At 39.1% G+C, this 24,076-nt stretch overlaps 1 protein-coding gene across 4 annotated transcripts; it reads left to right on the forward strand.

The window, feature by feature from the left end:
* Positions 1–12,038: 12,038 nt before the first annotated feature.
* Positions 12,039–23,431, forward strand: cchcr1 (coiled-coil alpha-helical rod protein 1). 4 transcript variants are annotated; one of them, XM_028466799.1, is made up of 20 exons: positions 12,039–12,409; positions 14,887–14,999; positions 15,069–15,157; positions 15,257–15,424; positions 16,351–16,468; positions 16,642–16,824; positions 16,953–17,116; positions 17,222–17,336; positions 17,538–17,648; positions 17,793–17,939; positions 18,033–18,143; positions 18,868–18,974; positions 19,055–19,167; positions 19,250–19,334; positions 19,547–19,659; positions 19,753–19,941; positions 21,741–21,842; positions 21,984–22,129; positions 22,203–22,326; positions 23,100–23,431. In XM_028466799.1, the coding sequence occupies exons 1-20, from the start codon at positions 12,340–12,342 to the stop codon at positions 23,234–23,236; spliced, it is 2,505 nt and encodes an 834-aa protein (XP_028322600.1). In that variant the 5' UTR covers positions 12,039–12,339; the 3' UTR covers positions 23,237–23,431. The 4 variants fall into 4 exon arrangements, with proteins under 4 accessions (XP_028322600.1, XP_028322598.1, XP_028322596.1 ...); XM_028466797.1 differs by having other exon boundaries at positions 12,039–12,149; positions 12,338–12,409; positions 14,887–15,157; XM_028466795.1 differs by having other exon boundaries at positions 14,887–15,157.
* Positions 23,432–24,076: the final 645 nt, after the last annotated feature.

Raw genomic sequence — 24,076 nt, forward strand, 5'->3', positions numbered from 1 at the left:
AAATGCACAAAATGACACCAAAAAAACACTCACACACACACACGCACTCACACACACACACGCACTAGAACTGAAAATACAAGGATACAGTAAGTCTTGGTACTACATCAGGAGGGAAATGACCGGAAATGATAAAAACAATAGAAATTAATCTATTCAGGAGGCACTAAATACGGTTTCATTTCACGTATTAAAAAAAATAGATTTGTTAAAATGTGTGTTAACCCTAATTAATTCCATCATTATGATGTGTGGTTGTTTTTAACAGATGTCTGAGCAAAATGTAGTTGTCCGACATAAGGGGGTATTTACATTTAAAAGTAAGAGAAAAGGGGTATTTGAGCCTAAAACGTTTGAGAACCACTGGTCTACAACAGTGGTTCCCAATCTTTTTGGTTCCATGTATCTTTGCATTTTGGTCAAATCATGTGTACACCCTGCATATTGAAAAGACCCTCTCCATAATTTCATATGCTTTTTCATTGGTGGAACAGTGGGCTTTCCTGAACCCCTAACTGCATCTCAAACATTGGTTCCTTAAGGCTTAATCTACAAATTCAAAACAATGAGTGGAATTTAAAATTTATTTTTTAAGTTTTTTTTTTGGAAAATACCAAATAATGCAACTTTTATGTGATTATTTCAATAGTAAGTTAAGACAGTCTCCTTTGTAAAATGTAGTTAGTTATTGTCTCCTATTTTAGAAGTGTGATAAAATCTACAGCATAAAATAATCCTGTTTTAATAAACAACAAGAAAATATAGTATTTTATTGAATAATAGTATTGTTAGTTTGTGGTAAATTTGTCCAAAAAAAATAGCCTAAAAAGGAACTAGGAGTGTTTCATTATTAGTTTTAAATTATCTGTTAAATCTTTCAGAGTACCCCCTGCAATGTGCTCCTGTACCCCTAGAGGTATGTGTACCCCTGTTTGGGAACCACTGATTTATAATGTCTTGGTATTGCTGAAGCAGTGAATGTCCCGTGCACTATGGTCCTGTGGTCAAAAGCTTAAATAGTTCTGGGTGTATATCGACTGACTTCATTTAAAATGAATGATTTTTGTGCAACGTATATGTTTCGACATCCACTGGGTTCACTGGGATTTTACACAACCTATCACTAATAACAAATTCTAGAATATGGAGGAAAACTTGTAGAATTATTCATTTCACAGGTGGAAATTTCCTCCATATCATGCTTGTATTCCTGGCTTTAGTGCAACAGCCTTTGCAGAGACTATCTGCTTTGTATGATCTTGTTTTAATACAATTGTCAACATGGGGATGACTTTTCTACATGGATTCAATTGTTTAAAATAATGACACATTTTTTGACATTGTAAGAAACTCAAATTTCATTTTATCCAAGTGTAAAATGTATATATGTATCACTCAAACCCTGTTTGTCTAATAACTAAAGTACATTTTAAACAAGGCATTCATTTAAATAAAAACTTGAGAAAAAAAAAAAAAACTAAAACATGAGCAGTGAGCGATGATAATAATTTAAAAAAAAAATTAAAAAAAATTCTAATTCAATCTTTATAAATGCAAACAACTATAAACTATGACAGAGGTGGAAGAAAAACAATCCAGGGTGAGAATTTGGGATTAAATTTAAAAAGCACTGATTAGATTTGTTAGACCATCTTTTTATGACGTGTTTGTTTAAGATATTTTACCGTCACAATCTAAGCTTATTTCCATGTCTCTCTTTAGTTGTTCTGGAGTTGAACTTGGAGTGAAAAAACAAGAAAGACAAACAAAAATCTTTCCCCAACACCAAACTTCTAACACGCCGCATGAGGAACGAGGAGAAAAGCATCTAGTTGCTGACATAGCAGGCATTTTCCTCACATATCCTTTTTTTTTAATAATGCCCAGTGGCCATAGCTGTAATGCAAAACTGAAAGATTGCATCCACAGTTGGAAGAAAGACGCTTTGCAATATCGACCTCATGCTGAGTTACCAAGGACAGCTATGGACTGAAACAAAACATAGATTACATTTATTGTCATTTATGTGGGCAGCACTCTCTTTATGTGCAAAACAAATAGAGTTTCAGTATAGGAGGTATGCTGTATAACTCACTTTGCAAAGTGAAGATATTAATAGCTGATTAATACATTGATTACTGGAAGATATGCTACCTTGTGTTGCTCAATTTGCAATGATTGTATTTTTTGGGACTTAAATCACTTGTACAAACAGGATTAAAAGATGTGGGCAACTTCTATCACAGTGGGGGCCACAAAAATGTGTTAAATTGAGGGGCCACATGATCAACATTCATGTCAGCATTTGGAATAATGACCAATTCGAGCATTAACACAGGAAAGAACAAAGAGTTTTTATGGTAATTTTGTGTGTTTTTCTGTCATTCTGTATGTTTGTTGTTGTCTTGTTTGTTATGATTGTATTTTGTGCATTTCTGTTGTCCTTTTGTGTATTTTTCCTGTAAAATGTATGTTTTTTGGAATCATATTGTGTATTTATGTAGTCATGTTGCATTTTTCTGAGTAATTTTTGTATATGTCTTTTGTTGTTTTGCTTGTTTGTTAGTACTGTGGGTGTGTGGAGTCCTCTTTTGTGTTTTTCTTGTCTTTTTGTGTACTTTTGTCATTTTCTGTAATTTTGTGTATTTTTGTCGTCGTTTTGTGTTATTTGGAGTAATTTTGATTAATTTTGTGTATTACTGTTTTCAGTTTGTTCATTTTTGTAGTAGTTTTGTATGTTTGAGTATTTTTTTCTTGTCTTTTACTGTATTTAATGTATCTGCAATGTTGTTCTGTCATTTTATACGTTTACTTTGGGGGCTCGCATGTGGCCCCCGGGCCATCAGTTGCCCATTTCTGGTTTACAGTTTTGCAGTCACTGGCAGTTTTAAATCATGGACTCCAAAGAGTTGTTGTAGAGTCAGCTTCAATGAGGACAAAAACAAAGCTACTTTCTTTGCCACAGGTCTTGAAGATAATAGACGAGGTTGTCTTTTTTTTTTTACCGCTTACAAAAAAAAACAGCTCCACTTCACCATCCCTCAAAAATCCAAACAGTGGCATGTACAAAGGCCAAAGAGAGTATTTGCAATCCTCATTGAGAATCTGAAAAGCTATGTTCACTGTCTCGTTGTATAGAGGTAGAGAGATTTAAGAAAGGCGGTGCAGTTTAGAGTTTAAAAAAAAAAAAGTCCACAGAAGAAAGCAAAAGACATTGCACTTACTCACAAACACCAGGAAAGGGATTGGCACAAGATTGCTGACACAAATGGGAAATGGCTATAAGTGCTTTTATCTTTTTCCCTTTTCAATAGCGTCAAGTATAGTGCCCAAAAGAGAAAACAGTTGGAAGTGCTTTTTCTGGTATTAGGCAACCATTCAAGGTTGTTTGGGAAAATCTTCCCACCTTACTGTAAGAAGACACATGTAGTGACTAAAAGATTGTGAGCACATAATATTGATAGCCTGACAGAGGTCAGAGAGAGAGAGCTTTAAATGGATAATCTTCGGTACATATCGGTAAGGAGATTTTTTTTTTACCACAACGCTGATGTGTTGGGTTAGCATTAGAGTAAAGATTTGAGGAAGTACTGTTTATACAAACCAAGCAGGATCCATTAAAGGTAGCTAGTGACAAAACAATGGTAAACATTAGGGGCGGGACAATGTGTAAAGTTCACAAGACGATATGAAATGCATCGGCTCACGATAACAATACGAGACAATATCTTTGGAAAGGGAAAAAATACAAAAAAATCAGTTTGACAAATAACCATGATTTTCTTTGACTAATTGGAGGGTCAGTGGTTCGAATTCAACCTGGGTTATTACTGTGGGATGTTGAGCAAGTCCCTTAACCCTTACTGCTTGCGTTGAATGTCGCTTTTGATAAAAGAGTCTAATAAATGAAATTGTAATCTTATAACTCAAGGCACATACTTACAAATACTTTGGGTGTAACCTTTTCAATTCAATAGGAATATATATATAAAACAACAACTAATAAAAATTATTATATTTTTTTCTACTTAAAGTGCAAAAAGTTCCCCTCTGAAAATAAAATGCACAACCAGGGACCAACATTTCGATCCAGTCAGGCGAGCTATGGATGGCTCATTGGTTTATTTGAGGCAAACAATGGCCTGGGTGGTCCAATACAAGCAAGCAAGAAATTGTTAATGTAATTACTTAAAAAGTAGGTGCACATTTTAAAAATCATGTCAGTTTGCACGCACAGACAGTACTATATTGTTCAGTGCTAGATGGATGAAAAAGGCATGGTCTTTGTTTACTGGAATAGCTTCTTCAGCTCTCTCTTTTCTAGGTACTATAGGCTACTTTGTTTCACTGATATTCTCCATTAATTATTTTCATTGTATTGACACCCTGTTGATGATTCTTAATGCAAATTAGTCCAACTCAACTATATCCTTGTTCCTTGACCTCACCATAAATAGATTAGATTAAATGAAATTTAATGAACCCCGGGGAGAAAGTGGGTCATGGTAGCAAAAGCAATAGAAAAAAGGATATATAACCAGCAAGTGCAAACAGAAATGGTTGTTGAAGACTCTAGGAGAATAAAATACAAAAGGACAAAGAGAAAATGGAGGGTATATACAGTATGTTGTGTAGGTGAGTGGATACTAATGCATGCACTCACCTTTTCACAACCTGCATTTGATGGATGCATAAAGCTCCTACATGGTGTGTGCCTCGCTGCATTAGAAGAGGCTACCTTTCTCAGATGAGAATATACAATAATACAAATATACACTATGTTTAAGCAGTGTTTTTGGGTCCATTCTTGATGCATTTTTTCTACAAAATTGATCTGATCATCAGAGAGCTCTGGGAAATGTGAGTGAGACCTAAGGAAAGAAGAAGTGATGTAGTGACTAATTATCTCCTTATTAGGCATATATAATCCCTATCTAATCTCTTATTCCAATTTATGACAGATTTAATAAAATCAAACATGTTAGATACGTTTTTTTTTTTTTTTTCACTTTTATTATTATGAATGACGTTATCTGTTACCCTATGTTTTTGTTTGTTTACAGAATTTAGGTTTGATTACAGATTTCGGAAAAACGATCTGCCAGTCACAATTTTTCAAATCTGCTTAAAAAACACAGATTATTACCTGCTTTTTAATACTGTTTCTTTTTTTTTTGTTTTAATGATCTTTTCATTAACCCACATCTGGGAAATGTAGTCACATGCTAACAAAACATGTATACTATGCCTTTATTTATCTTGAAAAAAAGATTTCATATACATTAGTTTTACTTTATATAGCGTTTGTGGAAATAACAAGGTGAACGGTTTGATCCTTAATCCTTTGACTACTTTACAGAAGAATAATCACAACTTTTAAGTTGTAAATTTGTACAGAGTTGGAAAAGCCATAACATTTTAGAATTCCATTTTATTGCTCATAGATTTGAATAAAGTGATTTGTTAACTTACCCCTTTCTTGTCCTGCATTTGCACAAAAGATAATATTCATTATAAATGAACACTTTTTTTTACTAGTCTTGTTGGGCTTTAATGGTTTTCTTTTAGCCTAATAAAATACAATATCTTCAGAGTTGGTCTAAAAGCATGCCCAAAAACAATAAATTGCAAGAATTAACAGGGGAGCATAGAGTATGGATGAAGTGAAAGTAAAACGACAGGGAATATGGACAAAGAGGATAAAGGAAGATGTGGGAGGAAAAGAAAAGAATGATAACATTTCTAGCAGGAGAGATAAATTCCACAGTGGAGGTCAAATAAAAAAACTGAAAGAATTCAAATATGGTACTTGTAAAAGCAGCGGTGCATCAGCTTGAGATGAAGGGGCTAAATTGGGAATAAGTGAAAGAGTCTCATAAGAAAAGCAAATAAAGAAGCATCAAGTGGAATGCAAGGAATCTGATCGCTAATGGACAAGACTTTAAACCATTTATTGGAAGTAGGGAGGAGAAACCAGATATTATATGTGTTCAGGAATCATATCTGAAACCCAACTTATATTTTGTTTTTTATGGATATGTAGCAGTAAGAAGGGATACGAAAGATACAGGGGAGGCAGTGTGTACATTCATAATGCAAGGTAGACCTTATTGTGTATTGGAAAAGAGCTGGAATACATAGTATTGGAAGTATAAATGGGAAGAAAGGTAGTAATGGTGGTGAACTATTTTAATTCAAGCAAGAAATTAGAACTGAATAAGTTGGAAGTAATAGAAGGACAAAACAGTGTAAGCATTGTGTAGTGTGGGGACTTGAATGCACAGAACACATTATGGGGGAGTAAAACATGGATATTAATGGCCTGGAGTGGTTATTGAGGAATTGTTAAAGGAGAGAGAACCAATCTGCTTTAATGATGGTACTAATACAAGGATGGGTGTAAACACAGGAAAGGAATGGAGTCTCGACTGTACACTGGTAGCAAACAATATTGTTCCCAAGTATGATTGGAAAGTGTAGTAAAGGAACAATTGGAAACGATCACTATCCAGTTTTATGTAAGATTTCCAACATTGCAGACTGCACCTTTAATGATCCTATGAACATAGTGACTTTTAATTAGGAAATAGGTAATGGTATTAAAGTAGGTGGAATTGAGGCATATTATTTGCACACTCAAAAACACATGCTTTTTACACTTAGCATCTCATATGTTCTTGAAACACCACGTCTCATACACTGCTGCATATCACATTGGTCACTGACACAGGTTAGGTCAAGGGGCGGGAGGCCCAACGAACCAGTAGGGGCAAAGAAGGAAAAGCCGGATGCAACATGGATGTCGGTCTCTTTCGGCTTCCGGAACGCACCGTGAAGGAGCCCAGGGCCAGTGCTGCATAGTCTTGTACTCACTTGTAAAACGTTTGTAATAAATAGCTTCAACTATATTCCTTGACTTCAGTTTCATTATAAGTGTAAGTCCTCCTCTAGCATTAAAGAACCAGGTGGGATTCCACCTCTGGTTTGCTGTGTAGACCCTTCGGGACCGGACCAAAGCCACATGTAAGTGAAATCCTAACAAGATCAATTCACAAGAGTAAAGATGGATTAAAGGGATGGGTTAACAAATGTAAATAAGCTGTTGCATATAGAAAGAAAGAATTTAGGATCCATAACTATCAACACTTTACAGAAGACATAACAGCCCAGGCAGTGGTAAGGATGACAATAAGACGGATAAACAGAATGTACTGGAGGACATATTGGGATTCAATGGGAAACATAACCCCACTGTGGGAGGTATGGGAAAGATGAGGGAGGATGGGAGCTATCCTGTGCTAACAGAAGAGAACTGATGTTTGTGAGGTTATACAGTTCAAGTAATTATTCTGAAGATAGAAGGATGGTTGGGGCGAAAACAGAGATTGAAAATCTAGATATCTTACACAGATACTTGAGATGAGCAGAACGCACCATTTCATATGCAAGAGGTAAAAAGGGCATTGGATAAAGTAGTTATGACTGCTCCAGGGAAGGACCAGATATGCTATGTAATGATAAATACTTAAATGGGAAAAGTTGTAAACGTTATATAACAAAGTGTGGGAGGAAGTTAAAATACCAGGGAGTTGGAAGGAGGCAGTCATTGTTTCTATAAGAAAACTAAGGAAAGATTTTAGTACACCAACCAGTTACAGACCTAAATCTTTACCTTGTAACATCCGTAAACATAATGGAAGATTAGACGGTTGTGTCTTCAGAATGAAAAATGGAAATCATTCATCAAAAAAGAAACAGTAGCGGCTGTTATTTTTGATGTTGCAAAAGCATGTATGTTATAACACGAAGAATTTTGAGAAAGTTGCATTTAACGGGAATAGGGAGTTGAGTTTTTAATAATGTAGCAGCCTTTACATATATCTATATGACATTAATTAGAATCAGGCTAGGAATTAACAATAGAAGTGTAGTGTATGGATCTGCTGCCAAATCTCTATTAAAAATATTAGTGCAGTGCCCGAAGGAACTATGTCTTGCAATAGAAAAGTGGGAGGTTAAGTTGCTTTTTCATGGATGGTTCACATGGGAGCTTTAATTCCTCTTTAATTCAGAAAAAAAGTTAAATCCTCTTTAAACTGGCCATGTAAACACTTAATTCCTAATGCAAAATTAATTCTGAATTAAACACACACGGACGGCTCGGTGTAACACCGCTGCGACGCCCTGCACGGCTGTCGAGGGCCGACCGCTGACCACCTGTTTTTGGCTTGGCTCACTGCTTCACTCGACGCCACACTGCAACTGTTGAGCACCGCACGCAACACACCAGTTAGCGGCTCGGTTACATCACTGCCTCTCGGGATGGAGATGAGGGGTTGTCCCCAACCTGAGTCGCCATGTCCAATGCTGCACGGCCCTGGCCACATGGAGAGCGATGGGAGCCGAAAAGACAGACGACAAGGCTCTCCGTCTCTGTCTCCCTCGTAAAATCCCAGCTCCATCCTCACCTACGTGGCGTCAAGACAGAAGAGCATTTGCGCAGGATGCTTCCCAGCACTCTCGGTTTATATACAGTATGTATAAATTGTCTGTGCTCCGGCCCGCCCTGCCATCTTAACACGGTCCAGGAAGCCTTCAGCCTTGGCTGCAGCTCCACCGGCACCACCCTATCGTGGTTTGTTGTACTCTGAACAGATATCACAGGAAATACAGGTTCAGGATGCTTGAGCATGCCTTCCTGCTACGCCGTGTGCGACAGTGCGCTTGGTTCACGTCTGTCGGTCTGTAAGGCGTGTATTTCACGCGATGTATCCTCCCCAGAGGTATGCGCTTCCCAGTGGATACGTTATGGTTAAAAAAGTGTCTGTGCGATGTGCATAAGCAATGTCAGCCCCGCTGGGTTGGTGGGACATCTGCCTGGTCATGTGCCCAGAGCGCACACGCGTATTTTATTACATCACCTGTCTGACAGTGTGTTTCGTGATAAATGCGGAAGGGAGCATGTTGTCCCCAGCAGGATATTATCTTCCTTCTACCGTCCTTGTATTGGGCCCGGTCTCCTCCACAGGGGAGAATTCCAGCTGTAGATGACCTCATGCGGGTTGAACCCTGTGCGTCATGACGCATGGAGGATGGTGATCACACCAGAAAACTCTGTGCGTCATTATGAGCGTAGGAAGATGGTCACACCAGAGAACCCCATGCGTCATGGAATAATTATTATTATTTTTTTTTCTCTTGTCTGCGTCATGGAATAATGATCGCAGAGTGTGCCGGGGCTCTGTGGCGCTGACGTGCCTCGATTTCCTGACACAAGGGCAGCCTATGGGCACCATCCCGTCCAGGAAAATAGTTATCACAGGCCCCAACCGGACAAGCTGAGGCAGAGTGCACGAGGGATGGTCTGTGAGGGGTCACTGGAATGTGAGCCTCCAGCGCTCTCACATCAATTATTGGGGCTTTCAGCTGCCTTCTCTCGCAGAGACTTTTCCTTCCATTCCTCACGGGCCACCATGCCTTGGTGAGGACAGGCAATACCGCCAAGGTGGATTGCACTCCCATCAGTTGCACCTGCTTTCGCACAGATTGTTCCTGTGGAGCTGTAGGCACCTCCTCTCACTGAGGGCGACACACATCCCGGGGGACCTGAAAGCAGGCGCAGACCTGTTGTCTAGGGGGGCGCCAATTTATGGGGAGCAGATGCTGCATCCAGAGGTTGTGGAACAGTTCTGCGCCCGTTACGCATGGGCCAGAATGGATCTGTTTGCCGCGGAAGACAACACGCAGTGCACACTGTTTTATTCCCTTCACAACACGGGTGCTCCCCTCGGGTTAGACGCACTGACACACGATTGACCGCATGTGCTGCTTTATGCCTTCCCCTTGATAGGGGCTTGGTGCTTTGGGCTTGGCCCCTGAGTGGTGCAATCTGTCAGCCGTGGGACTCTCACAGCTTGTGATTTCCACCATACAGAGCGCTCGGGCTTCCACTACTAGATCTCTGTGCGACTGTAAGTGGAGGGTTTTGAGGGCTTGTGTCACCGGACAGGACACGCCCCCATTCAGTGTTCTGTGGGAGTGATTTTGTCATTTCTGCAGGAGCTGATTGATAGAGAGCCTTCTTCACGGTGAAAATGTTTGAAAGCTATTGCTGCCTGTCACATGGGCTTTGGGGATAAAACTGTGAGTCTTGCTTGTTTTTTGAAAAGAGCATGCAGGCTTCTCCCTGTGTCCAGGCCACTGGTGCCGCTGTGGTATTTGGCTGTGGTTCTATAGGGACTTGAATGTCTTCCTTTTGAACCAATGGGACTTGCAAACTTGAAGTTTGTGTCCCTGAAGACAGTGTTGTTACTGGCTTTGGCGTCAGCTAAACGTGTCAGTGACATCCATCTGTTCTTCCCGAGTGATGTGAGGATGGTGCTGGAGCCCAACCTGGCATTTGTACCAAAGGTGTTGGGCTTTAGTTCTCCTATTGACCTCGCGGCCTTCTCTTCCTCACAGGTTGAGCAGTGTTCTCATTTGTTGTGTCCAGTGCGCGCTGTGGGCGCTTACGTGGATATGACGGGGAGCGATCAGCTCTTTGTCTCCTGGGACTCCGCCCCATGAAGGGAAGTGGGTTACTAAGCAACATCTGTCACACTGGGTGGTGGAGGCAATTGCTTTGGCTTATACAAATTGGGATCTGCAGCCGCCTGTTGGCTTGCGTGCACAGTCGACTCTGGGTTTAGCCATATCCTGGGCCTTGTTCAGGGGAGTGTCTGTTAAGGATATTTGTGCTGTAGCAAGTTGGTCCTCATCCCTCACTTTTGTCTGCTTTACCGACTGGATGTCTTTGCTCCATGTGTGGCATGGACGGTTCTCCTGTCCTGATCAAGAACAGTGCTTGCCCTGCGGGCTGGTGTGGCGCGTGCTAAGCTTGTCTGCAATACGGGAGCTACCATATCCCATAGTGAGACGTCAAAATGAATGTTATGAAAGAGAACTATAGGTTATTTACATAACTCTGGTTCTCTGAGTAATATGAGTGCGATGTCTCACCAGACAGCCCTTCTTGCTGGGTGAGTGAGAAGAGGTTTGCTTACTTGAATGATGCCGTATTCTCCGCCCCCTCTACTTATAGTAGGCAGGACTACCTGCGGCGGATGAATACATTTCACCAGCCAATACAGATTGGCGTAATGAGATAGGGCTTCTGACAGATGACCCGTAGGCGTATAACCCATAGTGAGACATCTCACTCATATTACTCAGAGAACCAGGTTTATGTAAATGACCTATAGTTTTGTATAGGGATCAGATAAGAGTTCACCTAAGATGAACCTAAGAGAAGTTCAGCAAAATCCCCCAGCCATGAATGCAGGGAAAGTTGTTTGCAATGGTGATGGCATTAGAGTGGGTGCAGCAAACAGAATTAAGTCATTTGATAGCAGTGATTCAGCATCCGCTTTGCAGAGTTTAAAGCAAGTCGACATGACATAGTGTTTGAAATATTGAACACACTGTACATTTAAGAATAGTAAGACAAGGAATACTAGTCAGGTTTGTGTGGGTGCAGCACATTGGGGTATTTTAAGTAATGAGGGAGTCAATCACATAGCAGAGAAATGAGCTAGAAAGGAAACATTGACAGAAAAAAACCCATCAAGTTGTCAAAAAGTATAGTGAGAAAGAGAATCAATGGTAAATGGCAAAAGTACTGGGAGCAGGAGGAGAAACGGAGACATTTATGCACTGCAGGGTGAAGTCAGTAGGAGGAAAGGGAAAGATTTAGGAAACAGGAGACGCTGATTTGGACAAAGTAACCTAAAATGGACACATTATTTGGAAAAGTGAAAATGGACTCTGTGATTACTGCCATAAACTAGAAATAGTGGAACATTTAATTACAAACTATGCACAGAGAGGAAGAACAAGAGGCGATGAAGAAAGAAGATTCTGATTTTTTTTTTTTTTTTACCAATCACTGGGCTGACAACCAAAATGAAAACTGAGCATTTGAGCACTGAATACCAGAGGGGGGCGGTAGTGCGACTATAAGGGTGCAAGCAGCCAGAAAACACCATAGAAGAAGAAGCAGCATTAGAAATGCGGCACTTGTGTTTTAGACAGTTTCCCGTGATGCACTGCGCTGTTGTCAAACAACGCTCATGGATTTCCTTCTTTTTTAAACAGATTTTTCAGATGACAGGGTGTGTATTTGTGGCTTTGCGTGAAATTTAAGGCTTTATTTTGGCTGGTTTCCACCAAACTAACTCTACATCAGACTTCCGTGTTAGCCATCTTTACTTGTAACTAAGGCAACAGCGTTAAACGTGTATCGGGGGGTTCAAACTAAGTTCTAATAACAGAAAACGACTGTTGTTGGTTTGGTTTATAGACATGGAGAGACTTAATCTAAGAAAAGAAAAGCTGATCTCGCCAATGGATTTCACTTCACCTGCGATTACAAGTAAGTTGCTGTATTTGTCACTTGTTTTATCCTAACTTCAAGTGTAACACACGCACCTACGTCATCACACATTAAAATGATGATGATGATGATGATGTTACATATTGAACTGTCATCCAATGCAGGGTCTGTTTTATTCTATTTTTTTTTTTTTTGGGCTAATGTAATTTCCTTCTTCCATCATGGTTAGAGGTTTATTTTATATATAATATAATAATATAGTCTATATTACAAAGAAAAAAATTATAACACTAACCAAACATGTAGAACAGTTATTCCCAACTGGTGGGCCGGGACCGAAAAGTGGGTCGCAGAACTGTACTGGGTGGGTCGTGGACATCTGGTCAAAAATTAACAAATACTTCTCATGTTGGACTTGTCTTTTATTTTGAAAGAACCTTTTCTTCTGACAAACATGCTCTAAAATGCATGTTGCAAGGATAAATATATAGATTTGTTTAAAAAAAAAAAAAAACATTATATATGTGTATATTTTCAACAGCTATTTTTGAAAAACTAAATTTAATTGGTTGAATTGTAAAAAAAAAAAAAATGGGTCGTGATTTAATGACCGTGGAAAAATGTGGGTCCCGTGGTGAGACCAGATGAGAACCCCTGATGTAGAAGAAAGGTGGAAGGTGGTTTATATGATGTTGAAAAATGAAATTGCTCATTAGTGTTTGAATGATCTGAGCTGCTATGACTGAGTTCGTTGCAACAATTTGAAGTCAATGACTAAGGCAACATACAAGCACAGGGAGAACATCTAAACACCCCATTGGAAAAAAAATATAGGTCACAAAAAAGGTCCAAATGAAACAAAACAAGAGCACTTTTTTTTGCCAGATATTGGCAGTTATATGGATCAGTGAACCTGATCATGGTACCATGATCGTTCACACTTTAAAGGCTTGTATAAAATTTCTATCCCCATTCATAACAATTCAGGAAGTCTAATGCATGGGCACCCCCATTATTTGGGGGAAAAATAGCAATGAAATTTGATAAGGTAACTGAGAAATCAACCCAACATAACAAATGTCACAAAGATCTGTCAATTATCAACCAAAATGTGAATTTTTGAACTGATCCAGAATCTGTATAGTGATCCTGATCCCCTCTAAAATTGAATGGAATGTTCAATTGTGTAAAGTCTAACTTTGGTTAAAACATACAAAAATACAAATGCTGGTTAAAATATTACCTCCTTGGTGTTATGAACAACAAAATTAAACGAAAGACACAAACGGTGCTGTAAAATAAAATGAACACTGAGTAAACAAAACCAAAACCAATCAAAAGCCACTCAAGAACTGTGTGTGTGTGATTTGGGAAGCTTCAGAAGCTGTCTATATTAAACACCGTGTGATTAGATCATTTGCAATAAACTCTATTTTGGTATGTCTGGCTGTTATATAATATGACATCATCCTGATTTAGTAGTTTGTATTTTTTTTAGTGACACTTCCATTCTCCTTATTCTGAGCTTTCATGATCCCACTGCTTTCTACTTCAGCGGCATGTGTTTCCAAATTTATACAGCCAATAATTTTCATTATTTTTTAAGAACACTGCTTTACAACATGAATTTTATTTGTATGATGTCCTCCATATACAGTAGTTCTCAAATCAGTTGTTGTAGAATATTTCTTTATTGGTGATTATTCACCAGCGGATTCTACTTCATTCTATACTCCCACACTTCTACAGACACATCAGGGTAGTGTCTTGATTGGTCAGTTTTATGGATTTTTCATTTTGGGGTTAATTATTTGGAAACAATAATTTGTCTGTTACATTGATAATGTTAATCAGGTTCTGATTGGAGGGTTAAAATGTGTTAAACAATGTTTCAACAAGAAAACATCAGCTGCATCTGACAACCATGCGCATGGTCAGTTTGTCTGCATGCTGATGCTCATGTTTACAGTTGAGTCCCCAGCAATAAGATAGATAGATTCTGGAATCCAAACATACTGTATATGTGAGTGTTCTCTATCCAACATGTTTAATAGGCATTGCTTAATTTTCATGTAGCATGGGGTGCTAAAGTTCCAAAGTTTGAATCTCATTCAAATTAGGGCTATTAGATGCATTATGCAATTGAAAACATTATTTTTTTCACGCTATTTTCCTTAAAGTTGTTCAACTCTATTTGCCCCCTTTTTTTGCAGAGGATTAAATAATGTGTTTTTCTGCAGTTTTAAAAATTATTTCAAAGCGTTCAATACTGACCAAGATACCTTTAGAGACAGACCGAGACGTGTGATTGTAAAGTGTTAGTACATAAAACATATGCCATTTAACAGTCATTTGTCCAATGATGGACCATTATTCATCCAGTCTGGTTGCATTTGGTTTTGTCATCATATTCTATTTAGTGATGGTTTGGTTATGTTGTGCAGTCATTACTTTCTCCTGTTTTTCTTTGAACATTAAAGCAGGTCCATGACTTAAGATTTTTTTTTGTTCCTTAGGGAGTATCCAAGAGGACCTTGTTCCACCCTCACATTTTGCATCAAGTCTCCAGTCTTGTGGAGAAAATAGACAGAGTGTTCATTACCCAGCAACACTATCATCTATTTCCTGGGTAATCCCTGGTGCAACATCCGTGTCATCGGGAAATATTACTTCCAATTCACGGCATGCTATTTCTCAGGCACAAAAGGAGATCTGTGAGCTAAAGCAAGAAAATCAGAGGCTCACCAGGCTGCAGAAAGGAGAACAGCCATTACACCTTTGGATGAGGTAGATCCATGATTGTTCTAAACAAACCACAGCAATTTAGTTATTCACAACATTGGTGGCATTGTAGACAAACTAATATTTTTTGATTATCATCTGCAGACCAACTGAGAAGGCAGAGCAATGGTCGCGGTGGGAGTCTGAGAAGTGGTTGGAAGCAGAAAAATCCAAAGCTGAAGTTGAGCGTCTGAAGGGACAAGTGGAAGCTCTGAAGGAAACTGCAGAGAGTTACAGAAAGGAAGTAGGAGACAAAGACATGAATCTGAACAGGTAAAGTAGGATATGAACATGCTTGTAAATTATTAGGAGTGTCCCGATACAAGCTTTTCACTTTCAATACAATACCGATATTGCTGCCTTAAGAGTTACACAATACAGATATTGATCCACAATGATATCAGCACGACTCATACCTACATTGATTACTTATTTTATAGTGGGGAATGTTAGAAAATGTTTAATTAAGTGATATTACTCAAACAGAGAACAATAGTCAGCAACAGCAGCTATGAGAAAAACTTACCGTTATTTAATGGGTTGTATATATTTTAATGAAAAAAAAGTCAGCACAACTGCATAGTTAGCTCCCAATTTTAATTTAACTTACACCAAAAAAACGCGACGTTGTGGGCTGGAACGTCACGTTTTTTGGTGTCAGTTAAATTAAAATTGGGAGCTAACTACGCAGTTGTGCGGACTTTTTTTTTCATTGCATCTTTGGCTTTTTGATCCAGCACACTGCTTTCAAAGGGATGCGTGTGTTTTTTTGATTGTGCTACATTGCATATATTTTAACCTTAAATAATATTCTAAAATTTAATAAACAAAAAATTAATCAAAAGACTCCAAGAAATAACCTCAAGAAATCCAATAAAAAAATAAAATAAAATAAAAACCAACTGCAAAATAACCCCTAGTTTAATTTAAACATAAGCATATTGTACAACTGAATAGAATTAATAATAAAAAAAAAAAAAAAAAATAGAAGACCCTGGAAAATAAACCTCAATGAATCCAATAAAAACAAATGATATATCAAGCGATATAATTAGATGCTCGTTCAATTTTTTGCTGATGTTAGATCAGGACACCGTTATTTGTGATGTTACTGTTTTCGCAGTCAAACCAAACATTTTAGTGGTTATTAATGAATCATCTTTAATCAAGGTTAATGTGGCTTCATCTTCATTAAACAGAAACCTGTGTGAGCTGAAAGCAGCGCGTGATGAGCTATCGAACACTAAGACTGAACTCACTCAGATCAGAGAGGAGCGGGCTCTCAGCAGTGCACTAACAGAGGAAATAAGATCACAGGTAATGATGTTTACAGACAAAACATTTCATTTTTACACTCGAGTCGACATCAGTCACCTGAGAGTTACCGGCGTCTTCCTGGCAGTGGGCTGTCTAATAGGATTTCTGAGTGCTACTGTGTCGTCTGATAACGGCTTAGAATAACTTTCGGTTTGAATTGCATTCCTTCGCAGCTTCAAAGACTGAAAGCAGATTCGGACGATGAAATTGCAAAGCTGAAGAGAGATATAGAGAGGAGCAAAAAGGAGTCCCAGGAAATCACTCTGAAGGTTGAAAGGGAGAAATTTCAGGCTGAACAAGAGGCACTTAAACTATCACAACAGCTGGAGGACATGCAAAAGAAGCAGGAGGTCGAGGTGTGTGCGTCAAGTTCAAGCCTAAATATAAACCAGTAAAATAATACTGACTGATGACTGAAGGTTCAGGAGGATGGGCCTTTAAAGGAAGAGCATTCAGCTTTTATCACTTTGCTCTGTTGTTTCAGTTGCAACAGTTGAATGCGTCCCATTGTGCAGAATTGGATGCAGCAAGAAGAACAAATGCAGAACTAGAGAGCCGATTGCAGTCGGTGACCTCAGAGGTGCTGCAGCTAAGAAGCTCAATGATGGAGGCTTCTGCTGAGAAAGATGGCTTGAAAGAACATTTGAGGTGCCACATTAAATCTAAAACTCAAGAGAGTCGAACACTCTTTTTACTCTGTGGTCACAATTACAGGTTTTTAAGGTTTGATTTTGTGTGTTGTTTTTTTTGTAGCCAAATGGGACAAGCTTTTCAAACACAATCTGAAACACTGCAAAGCCTCAGGAATTACATTGGCCAGTTTACCCCAGAGAAAGGAGAGAAGGAACAATTGAATGAAGCTATTGAGGTCAGTTAAAATGCATTGATTGTAACAGACATTTCTTGATTTTACAGACTAATCTGTAAAATCAACTTATTTTGTAACAACTTGATAAAATGTAATAAATGTAAAAAATGTATAGGTTTGGATTCTGCTTTCTTTTTTGCCCAACTAAAGTGGGACTGTTATCCAAATAATAACTATTGCTTTGTTTTCTACACTTTTTAGAAGCTGAAGAAGGAGAAAGTGTCTCTTCAGACGACTGCAGAGCTATTGACTGTCAGGCTGAACTCTGTGAATGAGATCCTTGCCCTCCAAGAAGAGAAACTGAATATGAAGGTTAGATTTAATCAATCGACACACACACTAAACCAAACAATATCATAAACAATCGAATGTAGCAGAGCGTGACCATGATGCACCTTGCTGAAACATAATATCAACTATATTTACTCGTTTCTATATTTTTCTCCTGTGCTTCAGCAGGCTTCCACATATCTTCTAAATAAGAATGGATGTGAAGCTGTTCACATGCTTCAGCTATGGAGAGAGAAAGTGTTCAAGTTATGCGTCCAGCTTCGAACAAAGGACATTGAGCTCAGACGAGAAAAAGAAGAACTTCTTTCCACGGTACTATAACAGTCCTTTTGGCTTCTATCACATCGATTACTAAGTTTCTGACATTTTGTCAGAAATGACCCGCTGTATTTATTGCTTGTATAGGTCAGATCCAAAGAGCAACAGCTTGAACAGGAGCACCAACGGGCAGCAGTGCTACAACACAGCCTGCAGGACAAAACTGCTGAGCTGGACTTGGAGAGAGTGGAAAAGGAGGTTAGCATTAAAGCCTCTTATGTGTTTGATTTGGTTGTTGTGGACACATCAAAGGAGGGATTCTAATGAAATAAAACATGTACAGTAACTGGTGATATGCACCTTTCAAGTTGGTTGCAACACGCCAATAACCAAGAAAGAAGAAGATTTGGCTGTTAAAGGTGCAGTCCGCAACTTTAAGATCCCTCTCCCCCTGTCACTTACAGCAGCCCATACGGAGGCTGCTGCACACACTTGAACAACACATGCACTACAGAGTTCTAGTGTAACAATTACAAATCAAACATAATGTAAATCAAGCAGCAAAGTTGCTAATTCCATCTTCTACTCCTCCAGACCATACACTGTACAAAAGATGTTGCTCTAGCTCTGGGAAGGGGGCGGGGACTGTGAGCAACAGCTGTCAGACAGTCCATCAAACACAATCCTGGCTCTGATTGGTTCTTTTTGCTCGGTCTCAGTGCATTCTGGCAATCTGACAAAGGCTACAGGGGGGACTCAATGAGCCTGTTTTTTTCACACAAACTCCTAGTTTTGTGTAAAGCTGTCCTGACATAGTGACAGCTTTAGCAAATATGACAAAAAGTCACTTTTATAAGAGTTGCAGACTGCACCTTTAAACAAAAATCTATTAATAATTGATGAAAAACAGAGTGAAAAGACAACGTGACAACTGAGCAAACTAGTTCAACAGACTCCTATAGATGTACATTTCCTTTCACAGGCTTTAAAAGAAGACCTTGCAAAGTTTCAGGAGAAAAATGTACAGATGAAGTTGCAGAGTCGGAGCACAGAGGCTGAAGTTAAAACATTAGTTGAACAGGTTTACAGGTGAAAATAAAAGACATTTTGTTAGGTTTCAATTGAAAATAAAATAAATTAGCTGCTCACACACTGTGTCCTTCTCACAGGTTCAGCCACTCATTTGAAAGCAAGGTGGCAGAATTAGACGCAGCTAAAGCAAGACTCAACACTTTTACCCAGCGGTTAACTTTTGCTCAAAGACGAGTGGAGACTATTCAAGGTATGGATGAACTAGAGACTTTAGACTTTCTCCTCACTGCAGTAAAAACAATAAAGATCATAACATTAGGTTTGTGCTACAGGGTTGCTCCTGAGGAGGGCGGCACTACAGAAAGTAGAGCGAGTCTGCAAACGGGCAGAACAAGCAGCTGACACCAGCCGCTTAAGGTGTGTTTACAAAAAATTCTGACAAAATGCTGGTGTGGAAATCATGCAGGATATTATTAGAGATTTTAGTATTGCAATAGCATTTGTTGACAGGGATAGACTTCTTCAATAAAATATGACCTAAATCAGCATCAGTGTAATGTCTTTCCCTTCTCACTCGTTATTTATCAGTTCATCTTTTTTTTTCCCTCATTGTTGGTGTGCAACATCAGTGACCTCCAGACAGAACACAAGTTGGTGTGTGAGGAGCGGGATAGACTCACCCAAGAGCTCAAAAGAACCCCAGAGCTTATTGAAAAAGCCCTTACAGATCTAAAACTACAATGTGAGATGCTTCAAATGCCACATTTGTGTTGTTATACCTTCTCTAGGTGAATTATGGGAAATGTTACTCAGTGTGTGTTTTTACGTTCCTCAGATGAAAGCAAAGCCAAGTTGCATCAGCAGGAGCTGGAGCAGAGCTGGATGAAGCTCCAACAGGCAGTAGCAGTCAGACAGGAAGCAGAGCAGAGCTTACAGCAGACCCGTGCTCAGCTGGAGGAGAGCGAGGTCAGCCTGGAGAAACTTCGCTGCGAGCTGCTCAGCCAGCAACAGCACAGCGAGCAAGGTGAGACTTTAGATATCTTAGGACGCACCGATAGCTTTGTCCAGAAATGACCTTCATATGCTGACATTCAGGGCTGAATGTGGTCCTTGTGTGATGAATCTTCTCCCGCGCAGTCCTTCAGAAGATTAAATGCACCATCACTAACACCATCGCTGCAACTTATTCCTGTTTGTTTGGAAATGTAATTTGATCAGAGATGAGCTGTAGCTTCTAACCAGCATCAAAGGTTGGAAAAATAAATCTGATTCTCAGACGCACACACACGGTGTGCTCGCTTTTTGTGTGTAGATTCCAGCCATATCAAGACTTCTAGAAAGGGCTTTTATTTGACGGCGTTACTGCCTCAAGCAGAATGATAACAGAATCAAAAATACAGGTCAAGGAAAGGCACTCAATCATTTTTTTAAATCCTGAAACCGGCCCTTGTGATGAATTGGCACCCTGTCCTCTGTGCACGTTGTTTATGTCCTGTTGTATTTGGGATAGATGCCAGCCTCCTGTGACCCCAATCTGGATAAATCAGACATAAAGGACTGAGGCAAGTATGAGCCTGTCCTTTGGATTATAATTTGTAGCTTGTCACTGGCAGAGGGATTGGCCTTTGATTCAGCAGTTGCACAGCAATGATGACATCTTTTGTGGAAACGTAAATGGATGATGGGGAACTTTTCCCACCCTGATATTGATGAAATCACTTTCTGTTGAACCCGGATTCGCTTTGGACCTGGATCCAAAGGAGCTGAGCTACTGCCACTGTGTCTGTTAGAAGTTATGTTTCCAAGGACAAACAAGTGGAAAACAAGAAACAAGCTGATATGTTAGGGTTTCATTTATTCAAACAACTTTTTTCAGGAAATTTACTTTGTAATTTGTCAGTCTTCCTCAGAGGCATCTATGGATCGCTTATGAGTTATTTCTGTGCGTGGCTCAGATTTGGCCACGCCCCCGTCACCCACGGGTCTCTGGAGAAGAGAGTCCCGGGTGTGGGAACTAATGAACATGTCAGGAGATCAAAGTAAATTTCACAATAACTTTACTGAAAAAAGTTGTCTGGATAAATGAACCCATAATATATTATTTCAAAAAAGACATAATGAACTTGCTGGATTTATTAAGAAACCAGCTCCAAAACTACTACTATACTTTTTCTGAGGCCTCATTTATAAACGTTGCACATGCACAAAACTGACCCTAAATGATGCGCATGACACTTTCCATGCTTAGTTTGGGATTTATTAAATTTCTTTATTTTGAAAATGTAAAAAAAGAATAAAAGACCAACCCACATATGGCCACCAGGCCATCACCTGTACGGTACCATGCCTCTCACTGGCTGGCCCCTCCCCATCAGATCAGACACTTTTTCTTCATCGTCACTCGCACTATTTACCACAGTCATCACCGCGGTCACTAACTTGCTTTTTATTTAATAGTAATGGCATTACATGTGAGCAGCAAAAATATAATATACAATAATAATCACACCATCAGAATTCCTTTTATAAATCGGAATATTTCTTGGTGCAGCGCACTTTCAGTATTGATCCTACGCATTGCTTTATAAATGAGACCTCTTCTCTGTTGGGATTATTTTAATCCCATTGTAATTTCCTGCCCTGCTTTAGTTCTATTATCGTTAACAAAACTAAAGATGAAGCTTTTTGCATCACCTTGAATTTAAAAACGTGATGATTAGTATTCCTGCCTTGCTGTGTTGGATTCTGTGCATGAATTTACAATCAGATGCACTACAGCAGGAATGCTGCTTTGAGGACTAGTGAGTTTTTGTTTTCCTTCAGCCCTGCAGGACAGAGTATCTGAGATTGAAGAACGATGTGCTGAGAAGCTGAGAGAGATGGAGGTTCAAGTCGATATGGCCAGGAGGGGGCACACTAAAGCAGGTAGAAGGATTAATGATACACTGCTTCAGCCTACAGCAGCTTAACATTGCAGACAAAGTCACATTCATAATGCAAACTGATCGGCGTGATTAGAAAAGCTTATGTGATGTTATTGATGATAATGGGTTTCTTTTCTCCTAGTTGTGACTTTGAGGCAGTTTGAAAGAGAGGCAGCCAGGAAACGAGATGCAATGACAGAACTACAATCTGTAGAGAGGATGAGTTTTAAGAAGAAAGACCTGAAGACACTCCCCAAGGAGGCGGGGAGGGACGCAAACCTGACTTTGGTGAGACCTTTTCATTTACAATGCAGCTGCAATCATTTTTCTCCCTGTTCTCAATAAGATAACTCTGATCTAGGTCACGGATGTTGATGGAAGCAGAATAAAAGACTTGACTAGACCTTCAACTACAGTTCAGCCAATATCTGGGCCTTCCAGGATAGATCAGCTCAAACCTGCAGACAGGAGCGTCTCTGCTGATGGTAACTAATGTTTCAGTCTGGGGGGGGGCACGATACAGTTTCATATATAGTTCATGATACGCGTTGTTGGGTTCACGAGATCAATGCGATATTTTGAAAGGGGAAAATCAATCCAACCTTTCTTACAAATTCAATTGTAGATCAAAGTGCTTCACAAAAATGTGTTAACATGATTGACAAAAGTTAAAAATGATAAAAAGCTTTAGAGACCAATGCACACAGAAGTAATTTAATAAAAGAATTAAAAAGATGACAAAATAAGAGTCAGGGATAAAAAAAAAAGCAGAGAAGGGAACACGTTTTTAAATATAATACATTAAAACTAGCACAAAACATAAAAAATTAAAAACCCTAAAAATTATAATGCACTACATAAAAGCCAGACTGAATAAATAGGTTTTTAGCTTGCATTTATCGCGATACTCTAGACTCCCCAAAAAAAAAAAAGTACTTTATTTTTTTAATCAATTGTCATTATCAAATTAATAAATTAAAAATTCTGTATGAGCTTTTTGAGTTTTAAACTAAATATATATTCAAACACAAAATAAACATTAAAGTAAAAAAACCTAAAGTGCCACTGCCAGACTGATAATTCATGCTATTCTGAACCTAGAAGTTCCTACCTGCACGATACCACTGTCCCTCCCCCCAACGATGCCTATCATGACATTTTAATATTGTGAGATCTCGTCCCACCTCTTTGTAACATCCTTGATTAGCTCTCTTACATTAAATTGACCTCTGACCCCCATCTTTCTGCACCCTGTTAGAGAGGTTGCTGTGTGTTTTGGAAGAGCTTCAGGCACTCAGCGTTGCAGTGGTTAACACCTCGGAGGAGGAGGAGGAGGAAGAGGATGAGGAGGGAAATGGTGGGAGTGTGGGAGCCACAGCCAGTCTACGCAGCTGATCCCTGAGCACGAGTCTATGAAGCCTTTGAAACAATCCTTTCATTTCTACAAACTACGTGTTGTGCCGTCACCACAGAATCAGGAGACATCGGCTCATTCACACCTTAAAAGTCATCCCTATCCAGATTCTATTCTCACACATCTAGTTAACTCTAAACTGATCTCTGAATTTACATTCTGTCACATTATTTAGTTGGCCGGCTCTCACTCTGGTGTTTTATATTGTAACTATAAATTAAAATAAACGTTTTGTACAAGCTTTCCAAGTTTGTATTGTTTTTTTTTTTGGTTTTTTTAAATAAGGAACAAGAATTCTTGTGTTTTTAAACCTATGAGCAATAATTGGTAAGGGGACGAGAATCAACTTTCATCTGTTCATGGTTCTGTGCTGTGTGTCTGGTATTCATTCGATAACTTATTTTTTATTTTAATGTCTACATGCACACAATTTTCTCTGAGAAATTGGTTCCTGAGCAGCAGTAGGCAGCCACTCAGCATTTGGAGGTTAAGGCTTTGTTCAAAGTCTAACAAAGGCTGTGATTGAAATGGTGGCAGACAATGACGACTCTAGAGGTTCCCACTGCACTGCCCTTCAATAAAAGAATGCAAACTACTGTGTTTTGTAAGCCTCCTCACACCAGAGACTCTAGAATTTGTATTATTTATTTATTTGAAGAAAAAAAACCTCTGCGTCTTTGCAGTTAATGACATAATTGATTCTTCAGTCGTCTTGTGTATGTTAATTAATATTTACTACTTTAAAGTTTACGTCTGTGGGTGTGCACACCACGCAGAAGGAGGAGATGCTTATAAAGCTGCACCTATCTTGCACACACGAA

Source organism: Gouania willdenowi, chromosome 14, assembly GCF_900634775.1.
Source record: "Gouania willdenowi chromosome 14, fGouWil2.1, whole genome shotgun sequence".
Lineage (NCBI taxonomy): Eukaryota > Metazoa > Chordata > Actinopteri > Blenniiformes > Gobiesocidae > Gouania > Gouania willdenowi.

What these genes read in the sequence shown, in the direction of transcription:
- cchcr1 (XM_028466795.1), top strand. Translation starts at nt 12,340, where the DNA reads ATGGAGAGACTTAATCTAAGAAAAGAAAAGCTGATCTCGCCAATGGAT. An exon ending in AAAGACATGAATCTGAACAG is followed by an intron (nt 15,425 to 16,350) that starts GTAAAGTAGGAT and finishes TTCATTAAACAG; the next exon opens with AAACCTGTGTGAGCTGAAAG. An exon ending in GCAACAGCACAGCGAGCAAG is followed by an intron (nt 19,942 to 21,740) that starts GTGAGACTTTAG and finishes GTTTTCCTTCAG; the next exon opens with CCCTGCAGGACAGAGTATCT.